General features: G+C 31.7%; 1 protein-coding gene across 2 annotated transcripts in view; it reads left to right on the top strand.

The window, feature by feature from the left end:
• Window positions 1-17,123, top strand: part of Adam10 (ADAM metallopeptidase domain 10) — a 156,926-nt gene that overhangs the window by 85,759 nt on the left and 54,044 nt on the right. For both annotated transcript variants that reach the window (XM_046461065.2, XM_046461064.2), the window contains exon 5: window positions 6,248-6,348. In XM_046461065.2, the coding sequence (XP_046317021.1) occupies window positions 6,248-6,348 (101 nt within the window). The remainder of the gene's footprint in view (window positions 1-6,247; window positions 6,349-17,123) is intronic.

Here is a 17,123-nt window from a genome sequence, read left to right as displayed (position 1 = left end):
AGCCACAAGGCAATCAGAGACCATGATCCAAATCACTGCTTTCCATAAAAAAGGTTGGGAATGTAGCTTAGAAATAATGTGCCCCTGGGGTCAGTCCCCAGTAAAGTCCTCCCCCAACCCCTAAAGAAAAAGAACTTAAAAAAAAAAAATTTTTTTTTAGTTGTCAATGAACCTTTATTTTATGCATTTATATGCCGTGCTAAGAATTTTTTTTTTTTTTTAAATATTTATTTTTTAGTTCTCGGCGGACACAACATCTTTGTTTGTATGTGGTGCTGAGGATCGAACCTGGGCCGCACGCATGCCAGGCGAGCGCGCTACCGCTTGAGCCACATCCCCAGCCCCCGTGCTAAGAATTGAACCCAGTGCCTCACACTCTACCACTGAGCCACAACCCCAGCCTTGACAAAGAACTTAACTTTTTTTTTTTTTTTTTTTTGCAGGGCCGAGAATATAGCTCAGTGGTAGTCAGTGGTAGAGCACTAGTGTGTGTGTGGGCCACGGTTTGATCCCCAGTGCTGCGGGGCGGGGGGGTGGGGACTATGAGGAATTTTATTTTCGGATTTTTTTTCTCCATTATTGGGCATTGAACCCAGGGCTTCACATGTGCTAGGCAAGCACTCTGCCATTGAGCTACATCATCAGTCCTTTTTTTCTTTTTCTTTTTTTTTAAAGGGTTTTGATCTTTCCAGATGGTAGATTTTAGATATTTTTATCTTTGGGGATTTTGGTACAGGGTTAAGGCATTTGAAATTGTGTCTTTAGGTTTATGGTTCAAATCCAATGACAATTAGTGTCAATATATTTAGTATTATTAGTACCTGGGAGGTTTTTATATTTTATTGGGATATTATATAGTGGTGATTGCTGATAATATATAAATCAGATGTGTATTCTCTGACTTCCCTATATCATTACATTAAAGACAATGATGTTATAGTTGTTTAAAATGGGGCTATTTTTGTTACATTGCTAAATTTACAGTTTACTAGAATATTCAGTAAACTACCATGTACATGAAATTGTTCAAGTGTGTTCAAGCTATAAAATTCTCTTCCAAAATATTTTTTAGTAGCTTTTTTGGTCTGTGTAGGAGCAAATTCAAAATATATTTCATAGTATTTGAATGAAAGGTAAGTCGTGATTTTGAGTATGTTCAGATTACTTGTATATATTATTTCTCAAATTTGAAAAAAAATCAGGCATAACAACTAACATATCTTTGGGTATATTAAGTGAACTAAATTATATTTGAAAGCAAAAATTGTTTTGGCATATTCATTATGAGATGAACTGCAACTAGATTGCTAATGAGCTTTACAGAAAAACTGAAAATCTTAATATTGAGTAAATCCTTTTGAAAAAATATTTGAAGTATTTCTTGAAGTATACACAATACTGAATCTGGGTGTTGTAGAGTGTTTTAAGTATCTGTCTTTAGAAACTATTACTATACTGTTGCTGGGCATGGTGGTACCGGCCTATAAATCCAGCTTCTTGGGAGGCTGAGGTAGGAGAATTGAAAGTTTCCGGCCAGCCTCAGCAACTTAGTGAGATTTTGCCTCAGAAATGAAAAGTGAATATCATGTACAACCAGAAGAATGAGAAATTATACTCCATTATACATGATGTATCAAAGTTCATTCTACTGTCATAAATAACTAATTAAAACAAATGGGTCTGGGGCCATGGCTCAGTGGTAGAGTGCTTGCCTAGCATGTGTGAGGCACTGGGTTCGATTTTCAGCACCACATATAAATAAAATAAAGGTCCATTGGGGGAAAAATAAAATAAAACAAATAAAAAAAAAAAAGAAAAGAAAAAGAGCTCAGTGGTAAAGCACTTTAGTAAAACCCTTCCCCCCAAAAAGAGAAAAAAATTACTATATTGTGAGTTTCATTCCTCATCTTAACTATATGATCAATGAGCTTTTAGACAAATGTATCTTTGGATGGTGAAAACCATAAATAAAAACATTTTAAAATAAAATAATAAATACATATCAGTATTACAAAAGTATTTCTGATATGCTAGGCTACTAAATACTTTTGTATTGTTTATGAACTGTAATATCAAATAGGCCTGAAATTCATTGGCAAAGCACATTTAAAGCTAATTTCTCAGTAGAACAATCTAATGCAGGTATTCCTTATGAGTCATCTCTTCTTCAAGAAATGATTCAGAAATCCAGGCTCCTTTATTTTGTGCCTATACTATTTTGCTTTCCCCAGGTTATCTTCTCTTAGCCATTCCAGAGGAAAAAACATGGTGGATCCTGATTAATTACTTCTCTTCTGCTCACATTCCTTCAGCTAGAACTTGGTTATGTGTTATATATAACTTGGAAGCGAGGCTAGGAAATTTAGTCTGGAATTTTGCCCATTATAATGAGGAACCTGATTGGACAGTGACTACCAAACTGTGCCAAGGTTAAAATTATTTTTTTTCAAACAAATCTTTGAACATTTAAAAACTTTAAAAAAGAATGGTTAAGTGATTGAAATGGTATGTATCTTGCTAATTCCTACCCACCCCACCCTAGGATTCACTCCTTCTCCCCAGTGTTTGGTGGTGGTTGAATTGTAAGGAAACTAGGTATGGTGGATATTTAGGAAAAGCTCATCTGAAAACTGCCTATAAATAATTTAATCACAGGGCTTTTTATTTGAAAGTCCAAGTTAAGTAGTTGTTCAATCATTTGAGAGTAGAATCATCTACATGCATTTTTTTTTGTACTTTTATTTATGTGTGAGACATGATATCTTAAAACTGTAGTTAAATGTAGTTCTTGGAGAAGGGTGTCTAATTTAATTCTGTAAGAGTTTTATGAAATGTTGTTAAATATTTTTTTCATTAAAGTTAGATTAGCCTAAGGTATATGTTAAAATGTGTTTTTACTAAGTTTTAGCTTTATTTTAACAAATCTAAATTAACACACCGCACACTGACTTTTTAAGAACAAATATAAAGTACTAATGAATCATAATTTACTTGTTTATCAAACTGAAACAAATGAAAATAAATTTTTGAAAATATATGCATTAGTGTCATCCATTTTCTGTGATAAAAATTTTTGTCAGTGTTCTGAGAGCATTTTTTTTTTTTTTTTACTTAGCCACTGCCTCAGTCAGCAGCTTTTCCATCATCATCCATATTTTTTTTTTGGAGTGTGTGTAAAAAATAGACAGTACAATTTCTTATCCTTAAGGAAAAACTAGTGAAAGCATCATGCTGTATTTTTAGTTACTAGAGACTGGACTATCCCAGTACTGGGGCAAAGTAGCACAAAATTACTAATATCATTCTATAAATTTGGCATTATATAATAGTTCAAACAACTAGCAAAATTCTAAGGGATCAAGTCTGTCAACGGAATGTGGAACTTGTGTGTGTGTGTCTAAGAGTATGCCTATACATTTTTTGTTGATTAAATTGAGTATCCTTGACATGGAAGAACTTTAGCTGGTGGTTCAGGCAAAAAGGATCCTGTTAGAATCTGGGCAAGCCTAATTGGGACTAGTAGCAGAAGAAGGCATTGTGGTAATAACACCTTAAATCTACCCCCAGTTGAAAATCTTGGTATAGTACACTATAAGACTTTGCTAGCCTTTGAGGTAAAATCTTGTTAAACATATACTGGATGGTATGTATTTTCAGCTTCCCAAGGCCAACCCTTGAAAAAAAGCAATAAATATATCAGGTTTTTCTTGCCCAATACATTATTAAGATTAGTTTTCCACTCGTTTCAGATATTACAATCTTTTAAATGTAAGTCCATTTTGCAAATTTTGAACCTACAAAAAAATTAGAGTTATTATACAATGAACATGTTTATCTTCCTCTGTTTGCCAATTTTTAACACATTGCATTCCCCCCATATAATTTTTTGGGGAAACATCTTTGAAAGTAGGTTGCAGACATCATGAAATTTCACTGCTAATTTTTTTTTTTTAAAGAGAGAGAGAGAGAGAGAAAGAGAATTTTATTAATATTTATTTTTCAGTTTTCGACGGACACAACATCTTTATTTTTTTTTATGTGGTGCTGAGGATCGAACCCAGCGCGCCCCGCGCATGCTAGGCTAGCGCGTTACCACTTGAACCACATCCCCAGCCCTTCACTGCTAAATTTTAAGAATATATGAATTTGTCTCTCCAAAGTACATTTTTCTAAATAGCTGTAATAATGTTTTAGTTGTAGAAATTATCATTAATTCATAATATAATTTAATGTAGTCTATAAAAATTTAGTGAAATCTATAAAATTTCTCCATTTGTAAAAGCTTATTTTTTTTATTTGTTTGTTGTATGTCTTTTAGTGTCTTAATTTATAACAGGCTCCTGCATGCCCACTATTTGACTTTTTCTGTTTTTTAATGACATGCTTTTTTTCTTTCTTGTGTTTAGGTCAGTGATCTATAGAATGTTCCTCATTCTCAGTGTGTCTGAGTGTTTACTCATGGTTAGATTCAGTTATTATATTTGGCAAGAATATTGCATAGAAATTCTGGACATTTCTTACTGCACTACACCAGGAGGCATATAAATCAGGCTGCCTTAAAACAAGTGCAGAATTTGATCACTTGGTCAATGAAGTGACAATCACTATATCTCTTTGGTTTGATGGTATCTTTTCCTTTATAATTAGTAAGTAATCTGTAGGATGGTACTATGAATATCGTGTTCCCTCATGACTTTTACCTGATGGTTTCAGCACTCATTGATGATCTTTGCTTAAATTAGTTTGTATATATGGGGGTTGTAAAATGAAAATTTTAATTATGTCAACCTTTCACATTTATTGACTGATTTTTTATAGCTGTTAAAATTCCTGACTTAAGGTAAAAACTAATTAAAGTTGAAATCAGAACTATTATGTCAGTCTAGGTAGGTTGTCCTTACCTGTCCTACCTCCCAGTTTATATTTCTGTTTTACTATTTAACTAGTATTTCCAATGAAATAGTTAAAACTATTGCCTAATTTAAGTTTTGGATTTTCTTAAGAAACTACCCATAGTGTTTTTATATATTTCAATGTATTGCATTGCCCAGTCTATTATTACTTAGGGACTTTTCAATGCATTCTCTCATGCACGTTTTGGTTTTTTTTTTTTTTTGTTAGCTCTCTTAGTTTTTGTTACCAGATTGTATTATAAACTATGTTCATGAACCTAGGATAATCTTTTTTTTTAATATTTATTTTTTAGTTGTATTTGTACATAATACCTTTATTTCACTTATTTACCTTTATGTGGTGCTGAGGATCGAACCCAGGGTCTTGCACGTGTGAGGTGAGCGCTCTACCGCTGAGCCACAGGATAATCTTAACAAGAAAAAAGTATATAGAATTTTGAGAGAGTGGAATAAACATTTAAGTGACTTAAGTTGAATAGTTAGTTGAAGACAGTAACCATTCAGTTAAAGGATAAATTTATCAATCTAATTATGAAGGGAAGACAAGTGATAGAGTAGTCGTTTGTAAAGCATTCACTTGGATTATACATGTGTAAATTCAAACTTAAATCTTTTTTTTTTTTTTTTTTTTTTTAACTCAATCTACTTTTACCATCCCACAGAACATGTTTTTAGGTAACGTTACCTTGAGGCTCTTTGTTGTTCACAGAAGTTCAAGCCAAAAATAATATATTAGCCTAGCAAAATGATATATTAGCCTGGAGAAGTTTTGTGCATTTGTAGTATAGGGAATTTAATGTATCTGAAAAGAATGTTACACAAAATGGGTAAATTTCATTCTTTTTTTTTTTTTTTTTGGTAGGATTGAACTCAGTGGCACTCGACCACTGAGCCACATCCCCAACTCTTTTTTATTTAGAGATAGGGTCTCAGTAAGTTGCATAGTTCCTTGCTTTGGCTGAGGCTGGCTTTGAACTCAGGATCCTTCAGCATCAGCCTCCTGAGCTGCTGGGATTACTGAAATGCACCAGTAGTAAATTCCATTTTTTAGATGCTCTCTATATATATTTAAAATGGGAAAGGTTAGGAAAGTTAAATCTAGAATAAAAAGTAGTTGTCATCCTGTTTTAGAATTAATAAATTACTCATATGACAAAAAGCTGGAGACGAGTGGTTTTTATTAAGGGAGGAATCTTCCAGGTTTTTCAGTAGAATGTCTTTCTCATAGGTGCTCAGTTAGCACTTATGACTTTTATTATGATAGTTTTTTACTTCTAGATAATTGGATATATTTAAACATTTAATAGTAACAATATTTCTTTTTTGCATTTTAGATTATCCCCATAAGTATGGTCCACAGGGGGGCTGTGCAGATCATTCAGTATTTGAAAGGATGAAGAAGTACCAGATGACTGGCGTAGAGGAAGTAACACAGGTGAGGATTTTAACATTAGTTTGCATTTAAGAAATAAAAATGAACTTGGACACTTGTTTCTTCATTTAAGAATGTATTTTTTAGAATTTCTGAAAGATCCCGGTCTTCACCATATAATTGGCAAAACATTGATATTTTTTGTTTGAAGAGGTCAGGTAACTTAAAGAGGTAGTACTAAGATTTGAGAACAATTCTCTATGACCAAAAAACATTATATTCTGTGTCCAAAATATGTTGTTTTACATGTTTCATCATATTTTTTTTTAAAGTTGAATCTGAACTTGTATTTTATATAAATGTAAGCATTTGTATTTGGGTTAAAATTAAGGTTACTTATTTGCCCTGATTTGCCTACGTGTCCCCCAGTTTTATCATTGAAAGTCCTGTGTTCCTAGACAAAACATGATGCTTGTTCACCCTTATAAAAATCTCAATGCTTTTGATATTTTAATTGTAAGGTTTTTGTTTATTTATTTATTTTTTGCCATTTGGGTTTTGTTTTTTTATTTTTATTTTTGGCCTTTTTCTTTAGTAATAGTGACAAATTTATAGTTATCAAAACAAGTTGAAAATGTAAAAAACGTTTTCTTTTGTGATAAAACATGATTTGGACATATTTTCTAAAAGTGGTAGCATATAATAATGTTTCTTGAGCTATGTGGATTTATATTCAGATCTATTACTTGATCTGCAATGGCATATGCATTTCTGTTTCAGGTGAAAGAATATTACATGAGATTTTATTCTGTATTCACTGAACAGATATACTATATATCATAGAGTGTAGTAAATTCTAGGAATATGAGGAAAGTAAGATAAAGGCCTGTTCTCCAAAAAGCTTAAAGTTTAATTAGAGATACAGAGAAACACTTGAGGGGCGTAAGAGACAGAAGAGGATTAAGTACAAGATAATGCTCCACACACAAGAGAATAGGTAACTTATTTTTTGGGTATATTTGAGGGCATTAATCAGAAACTAATAGAATAAGTAGGGGTTGGTTTAGTCATGGGGAAATAGAAAGAATATTTCAGGCAGAAGGAACAGTACATTAAAAAGGCCAGAGAGGCAGGAAGATCTTAAGGGGAGAATCCAAGTCTAGAGTTTAAGAAATTAATTAGAAATTGTTTAAGTTATTCAGTTGATAGTGACTTGTGCTAAGGTATCAGCAATATGGAAAGAGAAGATAAGACTCAGAAGAATTTAGCAGAATGGCTTGATATAACATTCATATACAAAAATAGGTCACATTTATTTATATTAGCAGTAGACTACCAGGAATACAATGAAAGAAGGGACATGTTAATAGTAATAACATGTATTGCTGAATAAATGTAAAAAATTATAAGGTGTATATAAGAAAAATCATAAAACTTTATAAAGAAATATTAAAAGAAGATTAGTTTTAAATAAATGGAGGAATGTACCATGTTAATGGAAAATGTAAGTGTGATATATATTACAATTTGTGAATCTAAAACATCACATGGAAAAGTAAGTACTGAGAAGAAGTAGGAACCTATGTAAAGGTGGTGAGCAGGAAAGAGGAATTTACTCTGGCAGGTATTAAGGCTTATTATGGTAATTAAAGTGTGTGATATTAGAAGAGATTAACAAAGTGGCTAGAACAGAATTGAGGGCTTAGAAACAAACCCATACATTTATTAAACTTTGTTATGTTGTTGAGCTGTATCAAATTAAGAAATGTAGTAAGCAATTTGAGTGAAGCCAGAAAAGATGTTTATTCTTTTGGAAAACGGTGAAGTTGGATCTCTATCTCATGTTATATTTAAAAACAAAAGTCCAGAGGGATTAAAGCATTGAATATCTAACATGAAAACTTTGAAACTCTTAAAGAGTACAGATTTCCCTTTCCAGCTGTGATAGAATATCTGGTGTCCAACTGGGCCTCCTGTGATATTACTACTAGAAAACTGAACAAAATACAGTATGTGAAATGGTTGTTTTCAAACACTGGAGAATAGGCAATGCAGGATTGAAATCTTTGAGAATTTAACTGAATAATAAACTGTTCCTGCACAGGGTGAGATTCTATGAGGAAACTACTGAAAAAAAAAAAAGGACTTGGGGGGGGGGATCTAATCGAACCATTATCAAAAATTACACTTGGAAGAGAAACTAAGCCATGAAAGGAATAGGGCTAATTTAATCCTAAAGTAAAGGCTATTTCAAACCTGCCTTAACTGAACAGAAAAATAAGCCTAAAAAAAAAAGTCAAGGTTATTTTCAAATCAATTAGCTGCCTGTCAGGGGGAAGAAAAAGCTCAGTAAACTTGTTATAGGAACACAGTAAAATCCAGATACTCAATGATGCATCATTCACAACATCCCAGCATTCAAAGAACATTCTTAGTTGACAAGAAACTAAAAAAATGTGATCCGTAAACAGGAGAAAAGCCACTCAGATAGAAACAGAACCAAAAATTACAGGAATTAGCAGACAAGGACTTTGCAACAACTACTATTAATATGTTCAAAGAATTAAAGCTGTGAGCACAAAAAGGAGAGAACAGAAATTATGATTTTTTTTTTTTCTCCTTTTCGTAGTGCTGGGGGACTGAACCCAGAGCTTTATACATACTAGTCAAGCACCTTACCACTGAGCTACATCCCTAGCCTTTAGAAATTATATAAAGAACCAAAAGGAACTTTTAAAACTAAAAGTACATTATCTGAAGTGAAAATTTTAATGGATAGGTTAAGAGCAAATTAATTAGCGTAGAAGTCAATAAAAGTACACTTGATGGAAGGACAATAGAACAATAGAAATTATTCAGATCTAAGCATAGAGAGTAAATAATTGGAATCCAAGATGCAGAAAGAATATTTAAAAATTAATAGTCTTCAGACTTTTCATATATGAAGAAAAATTTCAACCCATGGTCCAAGAAGCTCAATGAAACTCAAGCAAGATAAACACAAAGACATGCCAGGTTATATAACAATTAAATTATTGGAAACATCTGAAAATGAGAAAATTCATTAAAGTAGCTAGAGAAAAGAAAATGCATTTACATGTGGGAAAGAAATAAGTATAATTATGGACTTCTCCACACAGTGCAAGTCAGAAGACATAGAGTGAAATCTTCAAGGTGTTGAAAGAAAATCCCTTATTGTATAGTCTATGAAAATAAATTTCAGAAGTGAGGGCAAATTAAAGATCTTTTTAGGCTGGGAACAGTGTTGCCAGTCTTTAGTCCTGTCTACTCAGGAGGCTGAGAAAGGAGGCTCCTTTGAGTTCAGCAGTTCAAGGCCTATGTAACAATAACAATAACATCAAACTTTTCATTTTATTTATTTATTTATTTATTTTTTGTTTTTGTGGTGCTGGGCAAGGCTAAGCACTCTACCAACTGAGCTATATCCCCAGCCCAAAAAACTTTTTAGACAAACAAAACCTGGGAGAGGGGCTGGGGCTATAGCTCAGTGGCAGAACGCTTGCCTAGCATGCGTGAGGTACTGGGTTCGATCCTTAGCACCATATAAAAATAAATAAAATAAAGGCATTCTCTCCATCTACAACTACAAAAAAAGTTAAAAAAAAAAAAAAAAAAAAGAATCCTCCCAGTTTTTTTTTTTTTTTTTTTTAAAGAGATCTGTACCTTAAGAAATCTTAAAGGATATTTTTCAGGTAGAAAAAGGATACCAGATGGAAATTCAGTCCTAAACAAAAGAGTGAAGAGCATAAAGTAATAAATATGTAGGTAAATATAAAGGCCTTTTTTCCTCATTTGAAAATTTCTTCAAGTTATTTTAACTTAAAATAATGACTAAAATCTAAGAATTAAACTTTATTGTAATAGCACAGAAGAGAAGAGAAAGAAAAATGGAAGTAAATTGTCGTATCTTTCTTAGAATATAAGTAAGTAGGGCTCAGAAAACTCTAGCCTGTGGGCTTGAAATTTGCTTTTGTAAATAAAGTTTTATTGGAACACAACTATATCCATTTCTTCAATGCATTATCTGTGGCTGCTTTTGGACTGCAGTGGCAGAGTTCAATAGTTGTGACAGAGACCATATGATGTGATCATCTAAGTATTTGCTGTCAAATATTTAATAAAATATTTGCAGAAATATTGCCTGCCCTCCAGCAGCCACTGAAAAAAAAAAGAGCAAGGGTGTATAGCACAACAACAAAATCAAATGTAATTAAAAATGCTCAGTTAATCCAAAAGAAGGTAGGAAAAGAGACACAGAGGAACAAAGAACAGATAAGACAAATAGAACATGAATACCAACTTGGTGAGTTTAAATATCACCATATCAATGATATCATTAAATATAAATGGACTAAATATATTAATTAAAAGCTAAGATGGTTAGAGGACTTAAAAAAGTAAGCTCAAATCTAATAAAAATATAAAGGCACAGAGTTGGAAAGTTTTTAAAAGGATGGCAAAACACACCACATAAGCACTAATCATAAATGTTATTTGAACTCACTATCATTAGAGACAGAGAAAGACATTCCTAATGATAAGAGTGTCAGTTTACCAGGAAGAAATAACAGTTCTAAATGTTAGTTAATACAGCAGTTAATGATAGAGCTATAAAACATAAGAAGGAAAAGCTGACAAAACTGAAAGGAGAAATGGAAAATCCCACAAATTGTTAAGATCACACTCATTTCTGAATAGACAGATTTATAGAACAAGTAAACAGAAAACTTGTAAGAATATAAGAACACTTGAACATCCCTGTCAAAGCAATCTAACTATCACTTACAGAATTCTCATACAGTAGCACAGAATACACATTCTTTTAAAATGTACATGGAAAAATGTATTTGCTGAATTATACTAGGTCATAAAGTAAATATTGATAAATTTGAAAGGATTGAAATGATGTAAAGTAGTACCTTAGGTCTCAAGGGAATTAAATTAGAAATCTGCAACAAAAAATCTGGAAAGTCCCCAAATGTTTAGAAATTAGATCACACACTTCTAAATAATATAAATCACAAAATAATAATATTTGTGAGATTTAACCAACATAGTGCTTAAAAGAAATACAAGCTTTAAATGATCATGTTAGAAGATTTAGAAATCAGTTATATAAGCATTCATCTTCAAGAGTTAGATATGGAAGTACAAATTAAACCCTAATTAAGTAGAAGGAAGAAAACAACAGAAAAAAAGTTATCAATGAGGTACAAAACAAGCAGAGATAAGCCAATGGAAAAGATTAATATAATTGGTAAACTTCTAATTTAATCAAGAAATGAAGAGAAGATAGGACTGTGGATGTGGTTAAAAAAAATAAAGAGAACACAGAAATTATGAAAGATTATATAATACAGTAGAAATTAATAGTTTTAGTGCATATTTTGAATATCTTGAGCCAATAAATTCAGTAGTATCTTTTTTAAAGTTACAAATTCAGAAAACAGCACAAACAATAGTAGAATATGTGTATGTATGACTAAAATTAAGTTGATACTTAATAATTTTCCATAAAGAAAAACTTAAAACTCATGTATTACTGTTGAATTTCAAATGTTTAAAAAGAAATAATTGCTATCTTACATATGTCCTTAAGAAAATAAAGAAGGGGAAACAACATATTTTATGAGGCCAACAACATTAGTTTAATTCTAATAATAGACAAAGATATTACAAGAAAACTAAACTATAGTCTAATATCCCTCATTAATATAGATGTAAAATATCTTTAAAAAATATTAGCAAGTGAGATCCAGTGGTGTAACGCATTATGGTTAAATAAGGTTTAAACCAGAAATGCAAGATTGATGAATATTAGAAAAGCAATCAATGCAAACCTATTGTATGAACATAATAGAGGAGGAAACTCCTATAATTATCTAAATAGACTAATAACAAAGTATTTTTAAAGTTTCAACAATCAACCACCACTTGACAAATTTAGAATGGAAGGAAATTTCCTCAGACTGTTAGGAACTTCTATAAAAACCTTATAGTTGATACAATATTTAATAGTGAATTGACCAAATTCTTTTTTCTGAGATCAGGAACAAAGAAAGGATGCCATTTTCACTTTTTCCAATATTGTATGCCAATGACTCAGTGTAATAAAGGGGAGGGGGAGGGACATTCAGAAGTAAAACTGCCTTTATTCACAGGTGACATAAGAGTATACCTAGAAAATCCAAAGGAATCTTGGAAAAGATACTGGAATGAATATGAAATTTACCAAGTACATAGGCTGTAAAGTCAATATGCAAAAATCAAGTGCATTATATATACTTAAAATGAACATTTAGAAAATGAAAAAAAAATTTAAATAGTTTTTTAGTTGTAGATGGACACAATCCCTTATTTTATTTATTTATTTTTATGTGGTACAGAGGATCAAACCTAGTGCCTTATAAATGCCATGCAAGCACTCTACCACTGAGCTACAACCCTAGCCTCTAGAAAATAAAAAATTAAAAATCTAAAATGACATCTAAAGTATAAAATACTTAGAATAAAATTAACAAAATATGTACAATAAGTGTACATGAGAAAGAACTATAGGCATCATACCAAGAAAAAGTAAAGATCTAAATAAATGGAGAAATATAATAAATACATGTATTCATAGCTGGAAGGCTCAATATTTATATGCCACTTTTCCCCAAATTGTTATGTAGATTTGGTGTACTCCCTATAAAAAAATTCCAGCAATGATTTCTCTAATAATTGATAAACTGATTTTAAAAATTATTTTGTAATGTATAGAACCTAGAATAGCCATAATAATTAAGGAAAAAACAAAACAAAACTAATCCTTACACTTACTGATACTACCTGATTATAAGACTTAATACAAAGTGACAGTAATCAAAATAGTGTCATTGACCTAAGAGTAAATATGTAGATCAGTGGAACAGAATAGAGTCTTCATATGGTTAGCTGCTTTTTGGGGGTGGTGGTGGTGGTGGTATTAGTGGTGGTGCTGTGGATTGAACACAGGGGTACCCAACCTCTGAACTATACCCTCAGCTCTTTTTAAGAAAGCACCTTGCTGCGTGTCTGGTCAGTTGATTTTTGCAAAGGTCCCAAGGTGATTGGAGGAAAGAACGGTCTTTAAAACAAATGGTACTGGAAAATTGGATATCCATATAAAACAAAATTTGAGCCTCACCTACACTTTACACCTTATATAAAAAATGAACTCAAAATGATTAATAGACCTACATGTTAAAACCAAAACTTATAGGGAAAAGCACAGGAGACATTTTTGTGACTTTGGGATAGATAATTTCTTATGGCACAGTGCCCTACCAAAAATGTGTGAAGTGGACCTTATCAAGATTAAAAACTTGCATTTCAAAAGACACTGTTAAGAAAATGTAAAAACAAACCACAGACTGTGATAAAATGTTCACAATACATGTACCTGATGTATGGCTTCTCATCAGAATGTGTAACAAACCCTTATAATTGTCAAAAATACACAGTTAAAAAGTAGATAAAGCATTTGGAAAGATAACCTCACAAAGTTAGACATGGCTAGGGTGGTGGCTCAGTGGTAGAGTGCTTGCTTAGCATGCATGAAGCACTGGGTTCAATCCTCAGCACCACATAAAAATAAAATAAAGACATTGTATCCACCTAAAACTAAAAAATAAGTATTTTAAAAAAGTATTTTGAATTTTGAGGTAAAGAAACACTTTGAATAAGACATAAAATCTTTGACTATAAAAAGATACATTTCATTATGTAAAAACCTAAAAACATCTTAAAATGAAAACAAGTTTTGAACTTTGAGAAATATTCATAAAGCATAAAGTTAATAAAGACTTGTTTTTTTTCTTAAAGTAGTACTCCTTCTGCTTAGAACAGCTAATAAAGATCAATTTGGCTTCAAAGTACAAATACAAATATTCAAAAAGTATGTTTTTGTATGTTTTTTATATTTATATGTGTTTCTGCATGTATGTGTATGTGGATGTATCTATTTGAAGGCATTGGAAAGATAAAAAGGTTGTGAAGAATTGTGGAACCTAGATTTTGAAAAAGTGTATACCTAGAAAGGAGAGTCAAATAAGGACAGCTAATGGCTGAGAATATCCAAAATGTGACAGAGGGACATAAAGCAATAAATTTAGTAAGCCCTGTAATTATGGCAGGATAACTACTTTACATTACTAAACACCACTGTAGCACATTATTAGAAAAGTCTGAAGTCCAAAGATATACTCTTAAAAATAACCAGTGGAAAAAACGTCTGTTCATCTTCAAAGACACAACAGTAAAAATGGCAGTTCATTTCTGTTGGAAACACTTGGAATCTAAAGACAATGAAATGTGCAGAAGTAGAGTAACTGCCATCCTAGAATGCTATAAACACTGAAAATGGGTAAATAAAATAAAGACATTCTAAATTGAGAGCATAAACACCAGAACACACTGAATTGTTCTTTTCCAGTGAAAAGATTATAGGCTCAGATGATAACTTAAAGATGTAGGAGTGAATGAAGAACAACACGGTGGATAATTCTAAGTGAATATTTATTGTATATTCCGAAGAATTAATAAAAAGGTTTATAGGACTGTATATGCCCATACATTATGTATATGGGTATATAGAGGAAGACAAATAGGAAAATGTAATTAACATTCTGAAATTGTTGCATTTTCTGTGAATAGGCAAATGTTCTAACTCATTTGATTTTGATAAGTCAAGGACTATATTGTTATCTTTATGATAACTTCTAAAGATGTTAGTAAAATATATAACTAAAAGGCTAATAAATAAAAAGGCTGAATTTGATGCTGGGGTTGTAGCTCAGTGGCAGAGTGCTTACCTAGCACTTGTAAGGCACTGGGTTTGATACTCAGCACCACACAAAAATAAATAAATAAAGGTACTGTGTTTATATACAATTAAAAACAAACAAAACCAAAAAACCTATTTTTAAAAAAAGCTGGATTTTGTAATGTGCATCTGTAGTACAATTGTTCTGGAGGCTCAGTCAGGAGCTGCATTTGAACCCAAAAGTTCAAGATCAACCTGGTCAACAGAGCAAGTCTGTTTCAAAATGAAAAACTAATAAAGGGAAATGGCTATAATAATAAAAACCAAAAATCCAGAAGAGGACATGGGAAAGAAAGAAGAATATATGAGATAGACAAGACAAATACGAAATAAATAATAAAATTGTTTTATACCCAGTGATATCAGTAATTATATTAAAAGATAATTGAATTAAATGTACCAATTAAAAGATAATGATCAGATGAGCACAGTGGTGCACGCCTATAATCCCAGTGGCTTGGGAGGCTGAGGCAGGAGAATCACGAGTTCAAAGCCAGTCTCAGCAAAAGTGAAGTGTTAAGCAACTCAGTGAGACCCTGTCTCTAAATAAAATATAAAATAGGGCTGGCGATGCGGTTCAGTGGTTGAGTACCCCTTAGTTTAATCCCTGGTAACGTGCCCACCCCCAAAATATAATGATCGTCAGCTTCATGTAACAAACAAAAAAAAAAACAACAGTAGGAAATGGGAGTGCATGCCTGTAATCCCAATAAATTGGGAGGCTGAGGCAGGAGATTACAGATTTGAGGCCAGTTTCAGTAATTTAGTGAAACTCTAGGCAACTTCATGAGGCCCTAAGCAATTTAACAGGAAGGATCCTGCCTCAAAATAAAAAATAAGAAAAAAAGAGCTAGGTACATAGCTCACTGGTAAAGTGCCCTTAGATTTAATTCCCTGTATAAAAAAAGCAAACAAAAAACACAAACACAAACTATATAAATGATTTTTACAGATCCTTTCCTAAAATGTAAGAATCCTGAAAGGTTGAAAGTAAAACTATACAAGATATAAAATTTGGTGACTCTAATGAAAATTGTATCAAAGTAGATTTTAGGCAAAAATATATTAATTACTAACATAGGTATGTTGTAATGATAAAAGGTTCAGTTCCCCATGATGTTATAACACTCTTAAATTTGTACATTATACCATAATTTCAAAGTATGGAAAGCAAAAATGACAAAACTGAAAAACATTAGAAAAACTACACGATGGGAAACTTTAATGTATCCTCTCATTAATGAAGAGAGTAGTCAGACAAATAAAACCCAGTAAAGGTATGAGAGATCTGAACCACTTGATTAAGCAACTTGACCACTTTTCTATTAATTTCTCTGCTTAGAAGTCTATTTTACATTTAAAACTGACTTCTTAATTTAAATCTTTTCTTTAAAAAATATTTTCATATTAAAGCAATCAGGATTATTTTTATGGAGTAAAAAATTTTGCCACTTCAGCAGTAGCTAAGTTTAACATATAACTCCTTTTTGTATAGGCTAACATGATTGTAAATATGAACTGCATACACAAATATATGTACTTGAAGTTCTTCTTAATAATTTAATAAGTGACCAAACTGTATAGACTGGAATGTTGACATACCTAAATGAAAATCTTGAGCAAAATAGTATGAAAAATATGCTTAGAGGCATTTTCCTCAAATGCATTATTATTTAGACCTGTATAACTAGCTTTTTCTGAGTTTTGGTACTCATGTATAATGTGAATTTAAAACAATTATTGTGTATATTTATTGTGTGTATTGTATAGATATAGCACAATGTTATGGGATAAACATAATAGTTATTATAGTAAAGCAAATTAATATGTTCATCATCTTACATAGTTATTCCCCTTTTTGTATAATACAAAATTTTAACTTTGTATATGTTCACAGGGAATTGTCAAGGGAGAAGAAAGGTATAAAATGTGAGTGTAAATTTGGAATTTTGGCTTAGAATTTAATTCAGGT

This window comes from Marmota monax, unplaced genomic scaffold, assembly GCF_021218885.2.
Source record: "Marmota monax isolate L192 unplaced genomic scaffold, Marmota_monax_Labrador192_F-V1.1 WCK01_AAM20220418_F8-fsc00001, whole genome shotgun sequence".
NCBI classification, from domain to species: Eukaryota; Metazoa; Chordata; class Mammalia; order Rodentia; family Sciuridae; genus Marmota; species Marmota monax.
The sequence above is the reverse complement of the archived record's forward strand: the minus strand, read 5'-3'. Positions and strand labels throughout refer to the sequence as shown.